Source organism: Nycticebus coucang, chromosome 2, assembly GCF_027406575.1.
Source record: "Nycticebus coucang isolate mNycCou1 chromosome 2, mNycCou1.pri, whole genome shotgun sequence".
NCBI lineage: Eukaryota > Metazoa > Chordata > Mammalia > Primates > Lorisidae > Nycticebus > Nycticebus coucang.
In genome coordinates this window covers 134,117,724-134,135,668 of record NC_069781.1, presented here as the reverse complement: position 1 = coordinate 134,135,668, position 17,945 = coordinate 134,117,724, and the positions used below count along the sequence as shown (strand labels likewise).

The window sequence follows — 17,945 nt, the reverse complement described above, 5'->3', positions numbered from 1 at the left end:
CTTTTCTTTCTTCACATACTAATATTAAAGGGTAGAAGGTTAGTCTGTAAAAAATAAAACTACCTTCTCGAAGAACTACTCTTTCGTAAGCTGGAAACTTTGTTTGAACTGGCTGAGCTGACAAATCCTCTCTGCTTTTTCGAAGATTTCTCTTGGAGCTGCGAAGACCTCGGAATCTCCAGAAGTCAGCCCGGTCTCCCCCTGCTGTCTTTGGAAGTGTGTACTGTACGCTGGCTAGCTGCTCAGCTCTAGAAAGATAAAATTAAAATAAGGGCATTCTACCAAAAAAAAAAAAAAAAAAATCAAGAAGACCCACAATGAAATGAAACATCACAATACTGCACAGAAGTTCATGTGCAGTTTAAACCTTAATAGTTGCAACAGAGAAGAATCTGTGCAACTAATTTATTAAGAATATAAAATAATTGTTTATATTACCACAGTTTCCCAGTAAAACTTTTTTTTTTTTTTTGAGACAGAGCCTCAAGCTGTCACCCTGGGTAGAGTGCCGTGGCATCACAGCTCACAGCAACCTCCAACTCCGGGGCTCTAGCGATTCTCCTGCCTCTGCCTCCCAAGTAGCTGGGACCACAGGCGCCCGCCACAACGCCTGGCTATTTTTTGGTTGCAGCCGTCATTGTTGTTTGGCAGGCCGGGGCTGAATTCGAACACGCCAGCTCAGGTGTATGCGGCTGGCGCCTTAGCCGCTTGAGCCATCGGTGCCGAGCTCCCAGTGAAACTCTTATCATTCACTCAATCCACTGTATGACAAATATCCACATCAGTCACTCAGCTCGTTCTCTGACAAACGTCCTCACACTCATACCTGTTCTTGTTGGGGATGATGCCTCGTTCTACCTCCTTATGATTTTTGCCAATCCGAATAGCAAGCCAAGAGCCCAGTTTTCCATTGTACAAGGTATCCACAACTCGGAACACCTCCCCTTTGTTAAAACTAAGTCCGTAGGGAGATTCCTTTTCATATTCAAAATGAGTCCTAATATAGAAAGAATCTCCTACATCTGATTCTACAATGCGACGATAAACTAAAAGGAATCAAAATACACATTGTCAGTACTTAGTGGGATAAGAAATTAATCTGAACAGAATACATTACATGAAGATGCTGCCCATAATATTAATAGTATCTAACAAATACTAAATTATTACAGTGGATCAGGTATTTTATCTCATGTATTTATCACCGTTGCCTCAGGAAATGAGAACTCTTACATTGTGTAGATGAAGAAACTGATGTAGAAACAGATCAAGTAATTTGTCCCGAGCTACACATGTGTTTCTATTTATATTATCTAATTTATCTGAAAACATTATGGCCATTTCCATATTTTAAACCAGTAGTCCTCAAACAGGGCAATTTTATCCTTTGCCCTCTCAGGGGACATTTGTCAATATCTGGAGACACTTCTAATTGTTACCGTATGTGCTGAAAAGGGAGACGGGAGTCTGTGTTAACAGCCTCTCATCTACTGCGTGCAGGCTGGGAACGCTGCTCAACACCCCACAATGAAAAGGGCAGCCCCCAAAACACAGCATTATTTCACGCAAAATATCAACAGTTATGAAGCTGAGAAGCCTTGTTTTAAATGAAAAATTTATCTGCTTCATTCATCACAGAAAATTAGGTTTTTCTCTCCAATTAATGCTAATAAACATCTGCTTAGAAAATATCAGTACAAAATTTCAAAGCTGCGTACATACACTCTTGTATGTTTTCATGGCTAGTAACCAGATAGAATTCTGACAGGTAAAGAACTGAATGGTATTTTACTTAAATTAGAACACCATAAGGGTTGGGACTATTCATGTGCTCTCATAGTAAGAGTCACTTCAAGATTCTGTGCGCCTAAATGACTTAAAATAAAAAAATTAACTCGCCCTGAGGTTAACAATTCATTCATCATTCCGCTTGCAGTAATTTATTTAAAAAAACTAAACTAAACCAGTCTCTGTATAAGTCCTCCACCTCCACAGCCTTCTTTCCTTTTTCTAACAGTAGCTCACCATCCTTCTTCTTCTGAGCCAGGATGGTCACTTCTTCGCCTTTAGGAAGGTCAAGTAGGAAAAGCACAGCTTCTTCTCTTATGATATTTGTGAAATCTACGTTGTTCACCTATGAAAGTAAGATTTCAGAAATCACTCCTGACTGTTTAAGAATATAAAAATATTTATAGACACATCACAAATTATCTCAGAGTCCACTTAATCTGAAAATATCACATCTTTAAGAGGGAAACATTTATTTTACTTTGGACAAAAGAGCATCTTCTAATTGAAAACGAACAAAATATCAAGTAAATCAAGTGAGTTGAAGGTGTAAATTCACTTAAATAATAGTCACAGTTTACCTTGACATTAAAAATCGTCCATTGTAAAATCTAAACAATTCAGACCAAAAAAGATAACTTCCAATTTTAAGTATTTATTATTAATATTATATATTTTTTTCTTAAACTCCCCAAATTTTAATGAGTTTATCAGCAGATGAACTTGCCAGCCACTTTCCATTTGGGCTGAATTTCACAGAGGAGCCAGCAAAGGTGACTTTTAGAGCGCAGTTTGGTTTAATGGGTGTGGGCTTGCTTTGAGTGGCTAATGAGGAAGGTGCTGGCTGTGCTCTGACAGCCTCGATCTCTGGCTTCTTCTTCTCTGTTGCCAGGGCTCTGAAGCCGGCCCCACAGGGCACGTGGCTGGAGTCACAGTGGAAAGTCATTGTTAGTGGGATAAGAAATCCCACTAAACAATGTAAGCTGACCTCGTCCAAGAGTGGGGAGCTGCGGGGCCATGGCGGGTGGGCTGGGTGCTTGGACATTGCGTCGACCTCCTCCTGGGTGGGAGCGTGGACCGTGTTCAGCTAGGTGGCTCTCAATCAAGTATTGATTATTATTGTAAAGTTTTTGGTTTAAAAATTTCAAATTATAAATTCTATGAATGTATAATCCAAGGTGTCCCAAAGTTACTCATGAAGTTGCCATACGTAGGGAAAATGGGAAATTGTAGCTAAGTGTATCTTCATTTACAAAATATTCACTATATTTTAGAAAGAGGTGGCCAACACATACAAAATATTTTGTAAATATTTGTAAATTTTTATAATGAATATTTTTGTAAATAAAGTTACACGTAGCACAATTTCCCATTTTCCCTATGTATGGTATCTTCATGTGTGAGTTTTGGGATACACTGTATAGTCTTGATTTTTATGAGTCACTGATAGAAGAAATCTAAAGAAATGGGATTTTAAAAAAAGGGTATGCAACATAGCATCCCTGTAACCGCAACTGGGTAATACATGCGCAGTGTCTGCCAAGTTAATATCTATTCCTATCAGAAGCTCCTTAGTGCCAAAATGAAACTTAATAAGACGTCACCAGTGACTTACAGGATTACAAGTGAGCTTTCTTCTTTTCAACTTTTGGAAATCTTCCAAATTAAAAAGCAAAGAAAAAAAAACAAAAAAAACAACCAAAACCCAAATATGCGCCGGCCCCATATGCCAGAGGTGATGGATTCAAACCAAACCCCAGCCAAAAACTGCAAAAAAAAAAAAAAAAACACAAAAAAACACAAATATATGCTACTTACTTTTATGATACAAAATGAAACTGAACTATTAAAAAACATTTTTAAAATGTATGTCCTGATTACTTCAAAACAGGAGATGAGGGGGGTAAGAAAATAGGTCTATTTAACTTCCTTGATACAGTAAATGTAATCAAATATGTTGTGTTCAAACTTTTTGACATAACTGGATTAAGAACAATGTAAGTACCATCAGAAGGAATCATGTACACTGTCAGGTGGAAATCAGTCAGAGAGAATGCTTTAACTTTTTGACGTGCTAAGTCTGAAGGGAAAGGAGCAGGATCAGATGAAAATGGCCCCAGGTGCCAGTCTAAGGGGGCTCAGGAGACTGCTCAGAGTGAAAGATTCTATCATGGGTTGCTCACTTGAGCAACTAAACCCAAGATGGCGACTGACCAGGGAGAAGCAGAGAGATGCTGACATCTCTAAAGCTTTAGAACAGTGGTTCTCAACCTTTCTAATGCTGCGACTCTTTAATACAGTTCCTCCTCATGTTGTGGTGATGCCCAACCATAAAATTATTTTCGTTGAACTGTATTAAAGGGTCACGGCATTAGGAAAGTTGAGAACCACTGCTTTAGAATAATTAGTAAAGAAGTAGGCTGAATGCACACAGAAACCAGAAGACAGGTGACAAAGACACTTTGAGGTGGAGACAGAGTAATAGATTTGATCTTCTGATTGAAACGGACGTAGTTTATCTAACAGAAATCAAATGGAGGTTCGGATATTTTAAAAAGAGAAGTAAGGGACACATGAAGATAGTACTGTTGCTAGGCAACACCACTTATGGCAAAAAAATAAAGAAAAGGAAAGAAGAGAAATAAGACCCCAAAGACCTTGACGACAGACTGCACCCAACCCAAGCTTTCCTGACTTTGAAGGATGCTGTCTCCTGTGGGTTATGGGGATTCAAAGCTAGCATAGTTCACATATTTCCCCTGAGTAAAACTATCTCCCTGTGCCTGTGCCATTATCTAGGGTGAAGAAGGTCCCAGAGGTCACATGGACACCTCTGAAGACGAATCCCAGAGAAGACCTGATGAGGCCTGCTAACAGGGTGTGGCCAATGTGACCAGCTAACAGGGCGTGACCAATGTGACCCGCTAACACGGTGTGGCCAATGAGACCCGCTAACAGGGCATGGCCAATGTGGCCAGCTAGCAGAGTATTGCCAGTCCAATGCATAGTTTAACTTTAAAAGATTACCTGGTAGATTATTATACCAGCACAACAATAGGAATATAATATACATTCTTGCAGATTCTATGAACATCAGTGACTAAAATGAAACAGTGTGCTGTACAGTAACACACAAACACAGCAGTGACCGATAATTCATTATTAATGCAGGAACAGAAAGTGGCAAGTCCAGCATAAGACAGATGTGATGGATTCTTACTTTGAAAGTTTCACTGGCTCAAGAGACTGAATACAGATTATAACCTAATTACAACAGTAGGTTTGTTAGGTTTGATGCCTTTTTCTTGACGTCGAAGTACTTTCAAAACTCATGTAAGATGAAATACTGACATACCCTGAGAATCTGATCGCCTTCCTCTAAGCCTTCTTTGGCTGCAGGGCTGTCTTCTAGAACACCAGCTACAAATATTCCAACATCATTTCCTCCAGCCAGCCGCAAGCCCACGCTATCTCCTTTTCTGAATTTTACCAATTTCATGCTGGGCCTGTTAAAATAGGTATTTCATTTGAAACAGAGATGCTCAAGAAGTTACAGCAAACTGCTACAATGAAAACCACAGTCAGAAATAGATCAAGAACCATCATTTCAGAGCACTTGCCACACATCATTAACTTACTGAATGAAATTTAGTGTTAGAATTGAAAATCAGGTTTCATAACACTTTGTTTTCTGATTAACAAAATAAATTTCGGAATATCTAAATTTAGTATCTAAGTACTGCTTTACATAACTAATGTATAAAATTACAATGTTTTCTCAACTCTCAGAGTCCTGGGTGCTGTATTCCCAGTGGCTAAAAAGTCTTCCATTTTTCCTACCTCCAACTCCCAGCATGTCATCTCTATTGAATAAGAGAAAAGTCCTATTTTTTATAAAGGTAGAAACTAAAGCATAAAATGGCTAATTTTCCTACTATCACTGAGTGAAAATCAGGCTCTAAGCACTGTGATCTCTATACCCGACAGACAGTGGATTTTAAACTTGGCAGAAGGTGGACTCTTTCAGCAGTTCACTTACTCTGATGCTCATAATCCTGCAGCCTTTCTGCACTACTCCCATATCCAAACTCTGCCTCTTTCTTGTTAGAAAGAGAATGGAAAGAAATTAATCCATGTACACATCACCTTGAGACACCCTTAAATGCCAAAGGATGTCTCAGAAGAATAGGGCAAAAACAGATCATAGTTATAAATTACTCTTTATATTTCCCTTCTAGGTTTTCATAACCACCCCAACATACCTAGCCAAGAAGACACACCTACTACCTATTCTGACACAAGGTGCGGAGTTATTAACTCACTAAATAATAATAAACAAATTATAAGAAGCTAATAGAAAACCATAAAAAAATGCAAATCGAATGAATGAGTTAAGTGGAGAGGGAGGAGAGATTTCTAGTCCTTTTAAACCAAGTAAAGACCTCTTGAGCTTCTAGAATTTATAACGTATTCACTTTTGATCCAGCTTCCTGACCTGGAACTAATTAGCTACACAAAACATTAAGAGCGTGCAGGTTAGACAAGGTCATTCGCTGCCTGTACCCCTGCTCTCTCCAGCTCCATCACGAGTGGCCCAAGCCCCTTGGCTGTGGTGGTGTCCTGCTTTTCCAACGAAGTCCAAAGCACTCTCACAGACGCCCTTCTAACCAGCTGCAGACAAAGTTCTCTAAAACATTTCCTCAAAGTCTTGAGGGCCTTGGACATCCTCTTCTAACCCTGACCAATCTCATGCCACTCAAAAACAACAACAGTTATGTAATCAGGCTTTTGAAAAGTTAAAAAGCAGACTATTTCTGCCTCAAATCCATTCACTGGATTTAAATGAAAAAGCAGCCCCTTCTGGCTCAGCTACTCGTCCTGTCCACCACCTCCAAATCCTCTTCAATATTGATTTTCAGGGCTTTCCCAGGAAAGATCTCCGGAATCTTATCATTAAAGTTTCTTAAATCTTAAAGACTTATAAAAGCTACAAGTGATTCCCAAGAAAGGAAAAAGAAGGGGACCATACCTTTATAATTCATAAAAGTTTGGATTACCAATTACCTAACATTAAAATGCATAATTTTAAAGTTCATAATCATAACCTACTTCAGAACTATTTCTCTTTGACTAGCTGGGTTTTAAAATAAAAAATCAATTATTTGTTTTAAGCAGAGAAAATGACAGTGGGAGGTTCTAGATTATCCACTTGAGGCATCTGTCAATTTTCAGTAGTTCATGTCATGCCCCTTTACCCATCCCTTTTACCATGGAGGTGACAAAAATCTGACAGTTTGAAATTTGTTTATAAAATATGCATCTTAATTCTACCAAGCATAAAATATGAAGTAATAAAAGGTATAAGATATAAAAAACTTACTTTTGAGTCTAGCACCATGGATAATTTTATCCACAGGAAACACTTAGTGTCTAGACATTTTTGGCCAGTCACCACCATGGGGGTGCAGGGGGAGTGCTATTAGCAGCTGGTCCTACAAGGCACAGGACAGGCCCCAAAATGTCAATAGTGCTGAGGTTGACAAACACTGATGTTTTTAAATGCGAGGACATGAGAAAGCTGTGGAAACTGTGATGTCTGAATAGAAACCAATTTTTTATTTTTGTAATTCTTGACCTAAAAGCTAGGTAGAAGAAAGAAAACACCCTAGAATTTCCTTTGTTGTCCTCTAACCTTCAACTCTATCACATATAAGAGACTGCTAAATATAAAAAGAAACAACCTATAATTAAATTCTCACTCTAAATAATGCTTAATAATGGACAATGAAGACTATGTAACTTTGAAATGGCATTACCGCAGAATGCCGTCTTCATGAGTTGAGTTAGGGAGGACGCCGTCAGATGGACTGACAGGCAGATCCACATCCGGCTGCCCCACTTGAGCATACACAGGCTTTGGTTCTAGAAGAAGAAAATGTAAACCGTGCAAGACTCACTTTATAAAAACATGGAATAATAATTACAGAAACAAAATAATTAAAAGATTTTTAATATACATATATGAATCATCAACAAAAATGAGACCCTGACCAGGAGCACATGCACCGTACGTGTCGGAGCACACAGTACAGTTATAAATTCTGAAGTCTCCAGCTGTTAGCACTTGAAAAATCTATTCTCTCAGAATAACAGGAGATATAAGAAGAGAATCCGTATGTTTCTCTGTTGAGACTGAAAGTAGTTGCCTTTCCTCATTATGGTAAAATATGCTTTTAAACATCCACATTCCTGCCGTTAACCAGGCAGAGCAAGACAGAAGATTTGAGAAAAGGAACTGAGAGATACTAGAAACAAAATCTCTAGGCCTTTCAGGCAATAATCTTAGAACCTGCAGATTGTCTAGTCTTCATCTAGAGCAGCGGTTCTCAACCTGGGGGTCGCGACCCACAGGAACTGTATTAAAGGGCCGCAGCACTAGGAAGGTTGAGAACCACTGGTCTAGAGCATTAAAGGTACTTTATACAGTCAGGATTTATGAAAACACTTTCAACAGGTAAAGTAACTTTTTAAATTTCTGAAGTCAATTTCTAATGTTTTTCTTTAATGAACGATATTGGAGAACAACCTTACCAGTGCTAACAGCCATAAACCATAGTTTTTTTTCTATCTACAAAATGAAGATTCACCTTCATGAAAGGCTACTGACCCAGCCAACCTCCTGCCCACAGGAAAATGCTGGAAAGGCATACGCAGAAGAACTGACACATGGGTAAATCTTCTAACTAACAGTTACTTTTGGCTCACTGGAAATGGTTTTGAACTTGGCATTATATATGCTTACCTGGAAGAGTGGGTGTTTGTTTCTCATTTCTCTCAACTGTCACTTCTTCCACTGCTTTAGGTGTGTGATCATCTGTGTGCTTCACAGGAGTTGAGACAGCCCCGGGTTTAGAAATTCTCTCTTCCTCTCTGCTCCGCAGACTATACATTATTAAAATTAAAAATTAACATGGTAAGATTGATTTTAGAAATCATGTGTAAGGAGACAGTATAACAGGCAAGACAAATTTAAAAAACAATGACAAGGGACTTGCTCTAACAGTTATCAAAATATAAAAAAATAGTAATTAGAACAAGAATAGCATTACCAAACGAACAGATCAGTGTAATAAAATAGAAAATAGGCCAAGTATGGGCGGTGCCTGTGGCTTAAGGAGTAAGGTGCCAGTCCCATATACCAGAGGTGGTGGGTTCAAACCCAGCCCCAGCCAAAAACTGCAAAAAAGAAAAAAAGAAAATAGGCCAAGTATAGTGGTTCATACCTGTAACCTAACACCTTAGGAGGTGAGGTAGGAGGACCATTTGAACCCACCCAGGGGTTTGAAATCAGTTTGGACAACAGTAGACCTTGTCTCTACAAAAAATTTTAAAATCGGCCAGGTGGGGTGGCATGCACCTGTAGTCCCAGCTACTTGCAAGGTTGAGGCAGGAAGAGTGTTTGAGCCCAGGAGTCTGAGTATTCTATGATGACACACTGCACTTAAGCCTGGGAAGGAGGGAGGAAGGAAGATACATCTACAGTAACAAAGTTTATTCGTGACATTCCAAAATTGTTTTATTTATTTATTTTTGAGACAGAGTCTCACCTGTCATCCTTGGTAGAGTGCTGTGGCATCATAGCTCACAGAAACCTCAAACTCTTGAGCTCAAGCGATCCCCTTGGCTCAGCCTCCCCACTACAACACCTGGCTAGTTTTTAGAGACAGGGATTGCTCTTGCTCAGGCTGGTCTTGAACTCCTGAGCTGAAGAAATCCACCTGCCTTGGCCTTCCCAAGTGCTAGGATTATAGGTGTGCCTGGCCTCTAAAATTGTTTTAAAATAACATACTATTTATTAGATAGTCCTATTTATTTAATAGCATGATGTTGGGACAACTGTCCACAAATTTAGAAAAATTAGATCTCTATGCATATCAATTTAAAAAGCTGATTTCAGATGAAATAAATTCCTAAACAAAAATCTTTAAACATTTATACTATCAGTAGGAAAGGCACTGACTTTTTGAAATAAGGCTTAATGTATAGAAGCCATAGTATTATATCAACAAAAGTGATTATGTGACAGTAAGAGTTTATAGATAGATATTCAAATAATTGGGGGGAAAATGTAATACTGGATTGAACCAAACAATATGGAGTTTTCTGGGTTCAAAGAGCTCAATATTAGCAATTTCATATAATTTGAACAAGCCAGCAGTAAGAGTTTCATATATATATACACAAGAAAACTATTGTTTTCTAACCAAGATATTTTAAAAAATAATTTTCTGCGTTAATTTAAATTGGTATTTAAAAAATAAAGAATTATTAGACAACTCAAGAGAAAAATGAACAAATACTATGAAGAGGCAATTCACCAAAAAGTTCATACAAAAATAGGCAATAAATACGCAAATGCATTCAACCTCACTAGTAACTAGGAAAATACAAATTAAAATTAGAAATCATCACCACGGAAATGTTCATATGCCAACATGAACTGCAGAGGATACAGAAAAACAGACACTCATTTAATGATGTCAAAAAGAAGTGTCTAACTATTCGCAGTCAAATAGGATTTATCAAAACAAAAAAATGTAAATATGTCACAGCCTGTTAATTCTACTTCTAGCGTTGACCCTACAGAAATACTAACAAATATGCTCAAAAAGACATTTATAAGAATATTTAGGCTGTGTTGCACTGAGCTACGATGACACCACTGCACTCCAACCTTGACAGAGACCCTGTTTCTAATAAATAAATAATAAAAGAATATTCTGGTACCAGTTTTAATGGCAACAAACAAAGCAATAAAGGTAAATGTCCATTAATAATTTCCTAAGAATAATATAAATTATAAAAGTTGTACCAAGACTTTTCTTTTTTTTTTTTTTTTTGAGACAGAGCCTTAAGCTGTCGCCCTAGGTAGAGTGCTGTAGCATCACAGCTCACAGCAACCTCCAACTAACTCCTCAGCTAAGCAATTCTCTTGCCTCAGCCTCCCAAGTAGCTGGGACTACAGGCACCCGCCACAATGCCTGGCTATTTTTTGGTTATAGTTGTCATTGTTATTTGGCAGCCCGGGCTGGATTCGAACCCAGCTCTGGGGTATGTGGCTGGTGCCTTAGCCGCTTGAGCTACAGGCGCTGAGCCAAGACTTATTTTCTTAAAAACCTGTTAAGTATACCCTGAATAAAAAGATAAATCAAGCACATGGTTTTATGGCTGTGTCCTCCCAATGTCAAAAAAATAACTGTTTAATTATCCTAGACCAGAGGGAAATATAAAAAGTTTCTAATTCAATTTTAAAAATTATTTCCAAATATACACATATGCAGAGAATAGCATCATAAGACCCCATGTACCCATCTTCCAACAATTATCAATATTGTAGTGATCAGCAATCCAATCTCAGGCCACCAGAATCTTAACCTTCAAACCCAGGTGAGGACAGTACAAAGAGAGAAAATAGATACGTTTCATGATGAATGAGAGGGTAATAAGTTCTAAATAAAATAGCAGCTAAGGGGATATAGTAGTGTATCAGAAGATTCTTACCAGGATTATTTCAAGAGTATAAGGCTAGTTCAACATTAGGAATTTATCAAAATAATTCATTACTATATCCAAATAGTACAGAAAACAAGGTTAATATCAAACAGATATTTGAGACAATTCTGCAATCATCCCTAATAAAAACCACAAATAAAGCAAAAAAAGGTAATACAATTGTGAAACATTACCTTCATCAAATAACAGCAAATATCCTGTTATTAATAAATACTGAAAGTATTTTACACCAAAATCAGTAATGGTGCAGTAATAACCTGACAACACTACTGTTATTCACTCCGATGAGATGGATTTGAGATAAAGGGAAAAAACTTTAATGAGTATTAAAGACAACTAAAAGTTGCCTGAATTAAGAGAATTTTAATTACATTAAAAAAATAAACAGATTTTTTTCTCAGTAACAATCAGGTGGAAATGAAAAGGAAAAAATATGCCAGTAAAAATGATAAAACTCTTTTTAGACAAGGGGACCTTTTTAAGCAAGATGTAAATTCAGAAGCCATATAGGAAAAATGATAATATTTGACTAGATTAAACCCTTTTTATTGTACAGGAAAACAAATCCCAACCTATCAGAAAACAATCTAACAGAAAGCAAAAGAAATAAGAAAAACAAAAAAACAGAGAGAGAAATGAACCAGGCAATTTACTAAGAAGAAATCCAAATGGTCAGTGATCTTAGGAAAAGATTCCCCCCCCCCCCATGAGTAGTAAGAAAAATGTCAATTGAAAATAAGTTACCATTAGACTGGTAAGCATGGGATTTTGAGAAACAAGTGTGGTCTCACACGTTACTTTGGAAAAGTAATCTGGCCATAAAATTTTTATATATAACAAACTTTTTAACCATGTTAGAAATAAAAACTGCCAGCACAGTATATAAAATCAGGGGAAAGGTGCTCGCTGCAAGAAACTGATAACAAACTTCCCCAAATATGGAAAGTTTCTTATTAAAAGAATAAACTAGAAGGATATTCACTTTATATTGTTTAACTGAAATAATGTAGCTGAGAAATAATTACAGTGCCTGATGTTTTTTAATTATTAAGAAAACTCTAAAACACTATATAAGATGCCAAATGTCTTTTTTTTTTTTTTTTTTTGCAGTTTTTGGCCAGGGCTGGGTTTGAACCTGCCACCTCTGGCATATGGGGCCAGCGCCGTACTCCATTGAGCCACAGGCGCTGCCCCAAGATGCCAAATGTCTTTATAAATATAAGGAAAGGCTGAATTCAAGAGGAGAACTGAGGGTGAAGTTAATAAATTTGATTACGTTTCACTTGTTTTTTTAAAATTGAGACAGTGTCTGTCTCTGAGGCTGGAGTACAGCATCCTAATCATAGCTAGCTCTCTATAACCTCTAATTCTTGGGCTCAAATCATTCCCCTGCCTTGACCTTCCAAGTAGCTGGGACTTCAGGTGCATGCCACTATGCCTAGCCACTTAAAAAAATATTTTTAGAGATGGCGTGTTGCTATGTTGCCCAGGTTGGTCTTGAACTCCTGGCCTCAAGCAATCCTCCCACCTTAGCCTCCCAAAGTGCTGGGATTACAAGTTTACAAGATACTGTGCCTGGCCTATTTTATTTGTTCTAGTAAGTGAATACACTGTTCTTATAACTGAAAACAAATATTAATAAAAGTTATAATGAAATAGAACCATATATACAGACATAAAAATACCTTGAAAACAAAATGTGAAGTTAAGAGGCACAAATTACAGAATATGCATGGTAGAACACCATTTAGGCATAAAAACAGTCTCCACATACACATCTTCACAGAGACAAAGGTGTGTGCACACAACCACGTGTGAAACACTACCCAGACAGAGTCAGGAGACAGCAGGGCACCTGGGAGGGAAAAGCAGCCAGAACAGTAGTACAGAATTTTAGATTTATCCCTGTTTCAATTTTCACAAAAATATACTTATACATTATTACTTACAAAGACTGATAAAAAGATTATTAAAAAAATAAAGTCTAATTTTAAACAAATATTAATAGCTTGGTTTTATTAATGTATATTATTAACCAGTCTTAGCAAGAAAAAATTTCTATGTTTTCCTCCTTACAAGATAAAATAAAGCTTTTACTTTATTTTTTTTGGGGTCTCAGGCTACTTTGTTCATAATCCTGTTAGAGCCCAGAGGTATAATAAGCACTATCTATAGTTTCTATAATCATATTCATTTTCATATTCATATTTCTATGGGAGGTGTCCTACTTTTAAATTACATATAGTCTATTTGAAAAAAACTAAAAACCAAGGTACTTTCCAGTTCAAACAAGTATGAGCTGCTTTTAAATCATAAAATGTCAGAAGTTTTAGCCCTTGCTTATGTAATAAAATAGCACAGCTAAATATAAATAAATACAATTAAGCTCTAACCCCAAATTGTGCTAACCTCTTTAGAGTATAAGGGCAGTGAAAAATAGTAAATTATTCCCACATTCTTTGCATTAAAGAATACAAATTATTTAAATGTAAAATTATTATTAAAAAATAAAATTAAAGAACTACATAATTTAGAGTACTATTAATAGATTTTTATTGTCCTGCAACAATCAGAATTTAAACTATTTGCTTACAAAAGATAAGTAATTCCAATTATTGCTTATAAGTGAAAAAAGCTTCTGAAATTTAAAGTTATAATATTTTAACTCAAATGCTTTCCCCAATAACCAACAGATTGTCATTGTTGTGCAGTTAGGACTCTTGCTCTGTATGCCACACAAACTGCTAATATTTGTATCTTTGGTTAATTTTTATAACCCAGTGTCTATTACCCTTTTGCCCCGTGGCATAATTATCATGACTGCAAAAGCAGTTAACCTTTAAAAATAACATTTCCTCTGAATAAAATTCACACCATTCTATTAAATTTTCCATATAATTAAAACTGGAAAACTATTGCTCCTTTTTTGCACTTTCCATTATCTACCGAAAGATGGAGTCATTATCCAGTAAGACGTGGTGATTGGAGTAGGGCTGCTTACCAGAATTACAAAGGAAGTTGCTTATGTAATTGAAAATTTTCTAGAATCCATGTTAAACAGAACAAGGAAAAATCAATTTATAAATTTTATTTAGCTGGGCAGAGTGGAACATTTCTGCAGCCCCAACTCCTTAGGAAGCTGATGCCCAGAGTCTGAGACCAGCCTGGGCAATACAATGAGACTTTATCTCAAAAAATTATATATCTAAAACATTATTTCACCATATAATCAATCAAATTATCAATGAGGCATTTTACATTCTTTTTTGTGTGCTCTATCTTTATAATACAATATGAATTTCACACTTACAACATTTTGGATGCTCATAGGCACTTGTGGCTAGCAACTATGCTCATGGGCAGTGCAAATCTACAGTGTAAACAAAACAAACCAACTTTTCCAAACATTAAAATGTTCTATTATGAGCAAATATGACCACTAAGTCAAGTCAAAACTGAACTTACACACATGAAATTAGTTTACAATCATTGGCAATTACTGAAGGAAACTGGTGACACCGTGGTAAGGAAAATACCCTTTCCTCATATAACTTTATCCTGATGGTCCTCAAATGGTTAGGCTTAAACACACACACATACACACACATTTTTTTTTTTTTTTTGCTATCATGAAGAAAGCTGACTTTATATGAAAACCATTTATGTGCTGAGTCAGGGTCACATTTACCTACTATATTCTGGCTCCTACTAGGCTAGAAGGAAACTTCAGGCCTCCCAAGGTACCCACTTAAGGGCAGTTTTGCTTTCCCCCAGAAAGATAAAAAGTCAGGTTTTGTTTTTTTAATTTTTCAACTTATACAGATTAATACAATGGTAATGATCCATATATTTGGTTAAACTGTATAAAAGACAGTTGTCTGACAAAGATGGAGGAGAAAGACATCTCTGAAGAGGTTTTATTATTTCACAAAAATAAACTCATTGTAAACAGAGCCTTAAGTCTTACCCAATCAACTGTGTGAATAGGGTAGCAGATAAATGCACTCAGTCAGACTAGCAAGGAGTAAAAGGTTATTTAAGTGAAACAATTCAGGTGTAAAACCACAACTGTTTGGGGACCCTTAGTGCAAGGCAGCCTGGTCGGCAGAGGCCCTAGAGGATGTGCAGGAGGAAGCTGCGTCCCCCTTCCTGCAGGGCATGCTGGCTAGCAGCTCCCCCCAGAGATGCATAGGGTTTGTAGTGCAAAGTGTCTGGTGACACAGCACCTCGGCATCGCAGAGGGCAAACGTCCTACAAGTCTGTCTGGTGACACATCACAGCATAGCAAACTCTCTGCCGCTCAGGGAGCCATGGCTGTGCCCTCACGAGCAGGCTGGACCTCAGCCCTAGGCACAGCACAGGAGCCTCTTTCTTTGGCGCTTTTCTCAGCACCAGGGTAGTGGCTGCTCTTTATTACCTGCAAGTTCTTCTATTCTTTAGAATTCTCCTTACTTCTTACTAGCCAATCCCTCATTACTCTGATCTCGGTTATGTTTAATTTCTTTACATTAAACTTCCTTTATTCGATACAGCTATGCTTTCTCTCTCCTCCTTCTGCCGGCTCACCCATTCGTGACACTTGCCCTCATACTTCCACAGAACTCAAACACCTTCCCAAGCAGCTAGTTACGCCATGTTTAAAAAATAACCTTAATATAGAAAACAAATAGCAGCAAAATATTCACTCTAGTAAAATACCACTTTTAAAGCTAACTCCCTGTTACAAACTAATGATCTATCCCACAAAAACTGATTCACACATACTTTCAAGTTCACTTATTACATAAAGGTAGGCAAGAACAATGTAGTTTAGGTTGACAACAAAAACAAGGTACTAATAACATCTTTAAAAGCTATCAGATTATCTTGGTCACAATTAACAATAAAAATATGCTAAGAATCTAAGTTAACCGTACTCCACAGCTCAGCCTGCAGCGTTCTAATACACACGAGAAAGAAAAATAAAGGTATACTCTAGTTTAACTGTCCAGAATGTTGCAGTCATTGCTAATTCTCTAAATTTTAGATGGAAACAGGTATTTACACATTGAAGTTTTTTGACAGCAATTAAAAAATTAACTCTCTCTCTCTGACACACAGAGAATTCTAGGTATGAAAAAGCCAGAAATAGATTCCGGGCTGATATGTGGGCACAAAGGTAAAAAAGAGCTGCACAGGAATTACGCTGAGAAGGGAAAATAATTATCTTAAACCTGCTTAGTCATATATGCAAACTAGTTTCTCACAATGTAAAATGTATTTCCTATTAATGAAAGTATTAGCAGAAATATTTACATGCATGCCTGTGCTTCTGAAAAAAATGAGTACATTTCCTTTTGACAAGGTTTTTAGACAATAAATCAGATATATGAGTTTATAGAGCTTATTCTTTTGTATAGTTTCTCATGTTAACACGCTAACATTTATTATGATTAACGTAGGTCATCCAAATTAGAGGGAAAACAGATCTGCCATTCAGAAAAGAATGACTTTTGTAGAAATGGACAATATTTTTAAAAATAGGAAACACATGACAAAGGGCTAATGAGGACCTTTTTCTCATTTCTTGTCATCCGGCCTTCACTGGGGGTGTGATGACCATTCTGTGTTTTGATTACCAGCCCTTGGATTGTGTGGTGTATTTGGTAGATTTTATAGCTGAAGACCAATGCCACGATAGCCCTCTTATTTACTAAGATTCTCTCAAAGGCAATGGAGGACTGTCCTACATTTCTAAAATCTGGAAATAAGATTTTTCCTACATTCAATACTTTTAAGCATACAAACAAGTAAAAGTCTGTTTTTTTAATTTTATATTTTATTTTTTATATTGCACTTGAAGAAAATGCTCAGGTGATGGAGTAAATGAAACTTATACTTCTACTTAAGTGATAACTACAATGTATAACCATCAAGTTGGACTTTCTGCCATTATTACATTCATGATCTTCTCTTCTCAAAATCTGTGGCAGTCACTGAACATACCCCTGCTGTGCTTGAATTGCCATTAAGTAGAGACAAAGGGTATCGGCTACAATCCGCCCTTGTCTGGCCCCTCACAAAGCATACAGAATAAAACCTCAGATTGGAATTTCAACCAGTACCTAACCTGAGAATACAGCAGCTGGTTCATGGAAGTTCACCATATTGCACTCACTTTGAAAGGTTAGAGAAAATATCTTAGCAAAAAAGCATTAGTAACACTTCAACAACAACAATAAAAAAGAACTTTACATTCTCCTTAACCAATCTTTTGACAACAATTAAACAAACAAACAAAAATAAATAAAACAAAAAACATAAAACCACTCGGTTACAAAACAGAAAAAAGTCACTTCTTGGAACTCCAAGTCATTCTCTCCCTTGCTCCTGCAATTAGCCACACTGGCCGTCCTGCTGCTCTCCCAAAGGCTGGGTGTGTTTCCCTCTCAGGACCAGCAGGTGCTGTGCTAGCCCAGAATGATCTTCACCCAGCTGGCTCATTTTTATCCACTTGAAGCCTTCTTCCCTGAGTATGTCACCTAACACTATACACTCCCCCACTTGACTATCACATCACCCTAACAATATTCATAGCATTTACC

The 17,945-nt window shown here is 37.1% G+C and overlaps 1 protein-coding gene across 7 annotated transcripts in view; it reads right to left on the bottom strand.

The window, feature by feature from the left end:
- The window catches only part of TJP1 (tight junction protein 1), a 274,852-nt gene that overhangs the window by 28,977 nt on the left and 227,930 nt on the right, over positions 1-17,945 (bottom strand). For all 7 annotated transcript variants that reach the window (XM_053581948.1, XM_053581949.1, XM_053581950.1 and 4 more), the window contains 6 exons: positions 8,591-8,730; positions 7,605-7,710; positions 5,144-5,294; positions 2,026-2,134; positions 827-1,046; positions 64-248 (listed from right to left, as the gene is read on the bottom strand). In XM_053581948.1, coding sequence (XP_053437923.1) covers positions 64-248; positions 827-1,046; positions 2,026-2,134; positions 5,144-5,294; positions 7,605-7,710; positions 8,591-8,730 — 911 coding nt within the window. The remainder of the gene's footprint in view (positions 1-63; positions 249-826; positions 1,047-2,025; positions 2,135-5,143; positions 5,295-7,604; positions 7,711-8,590; positions 8,731-17,945) is intronic.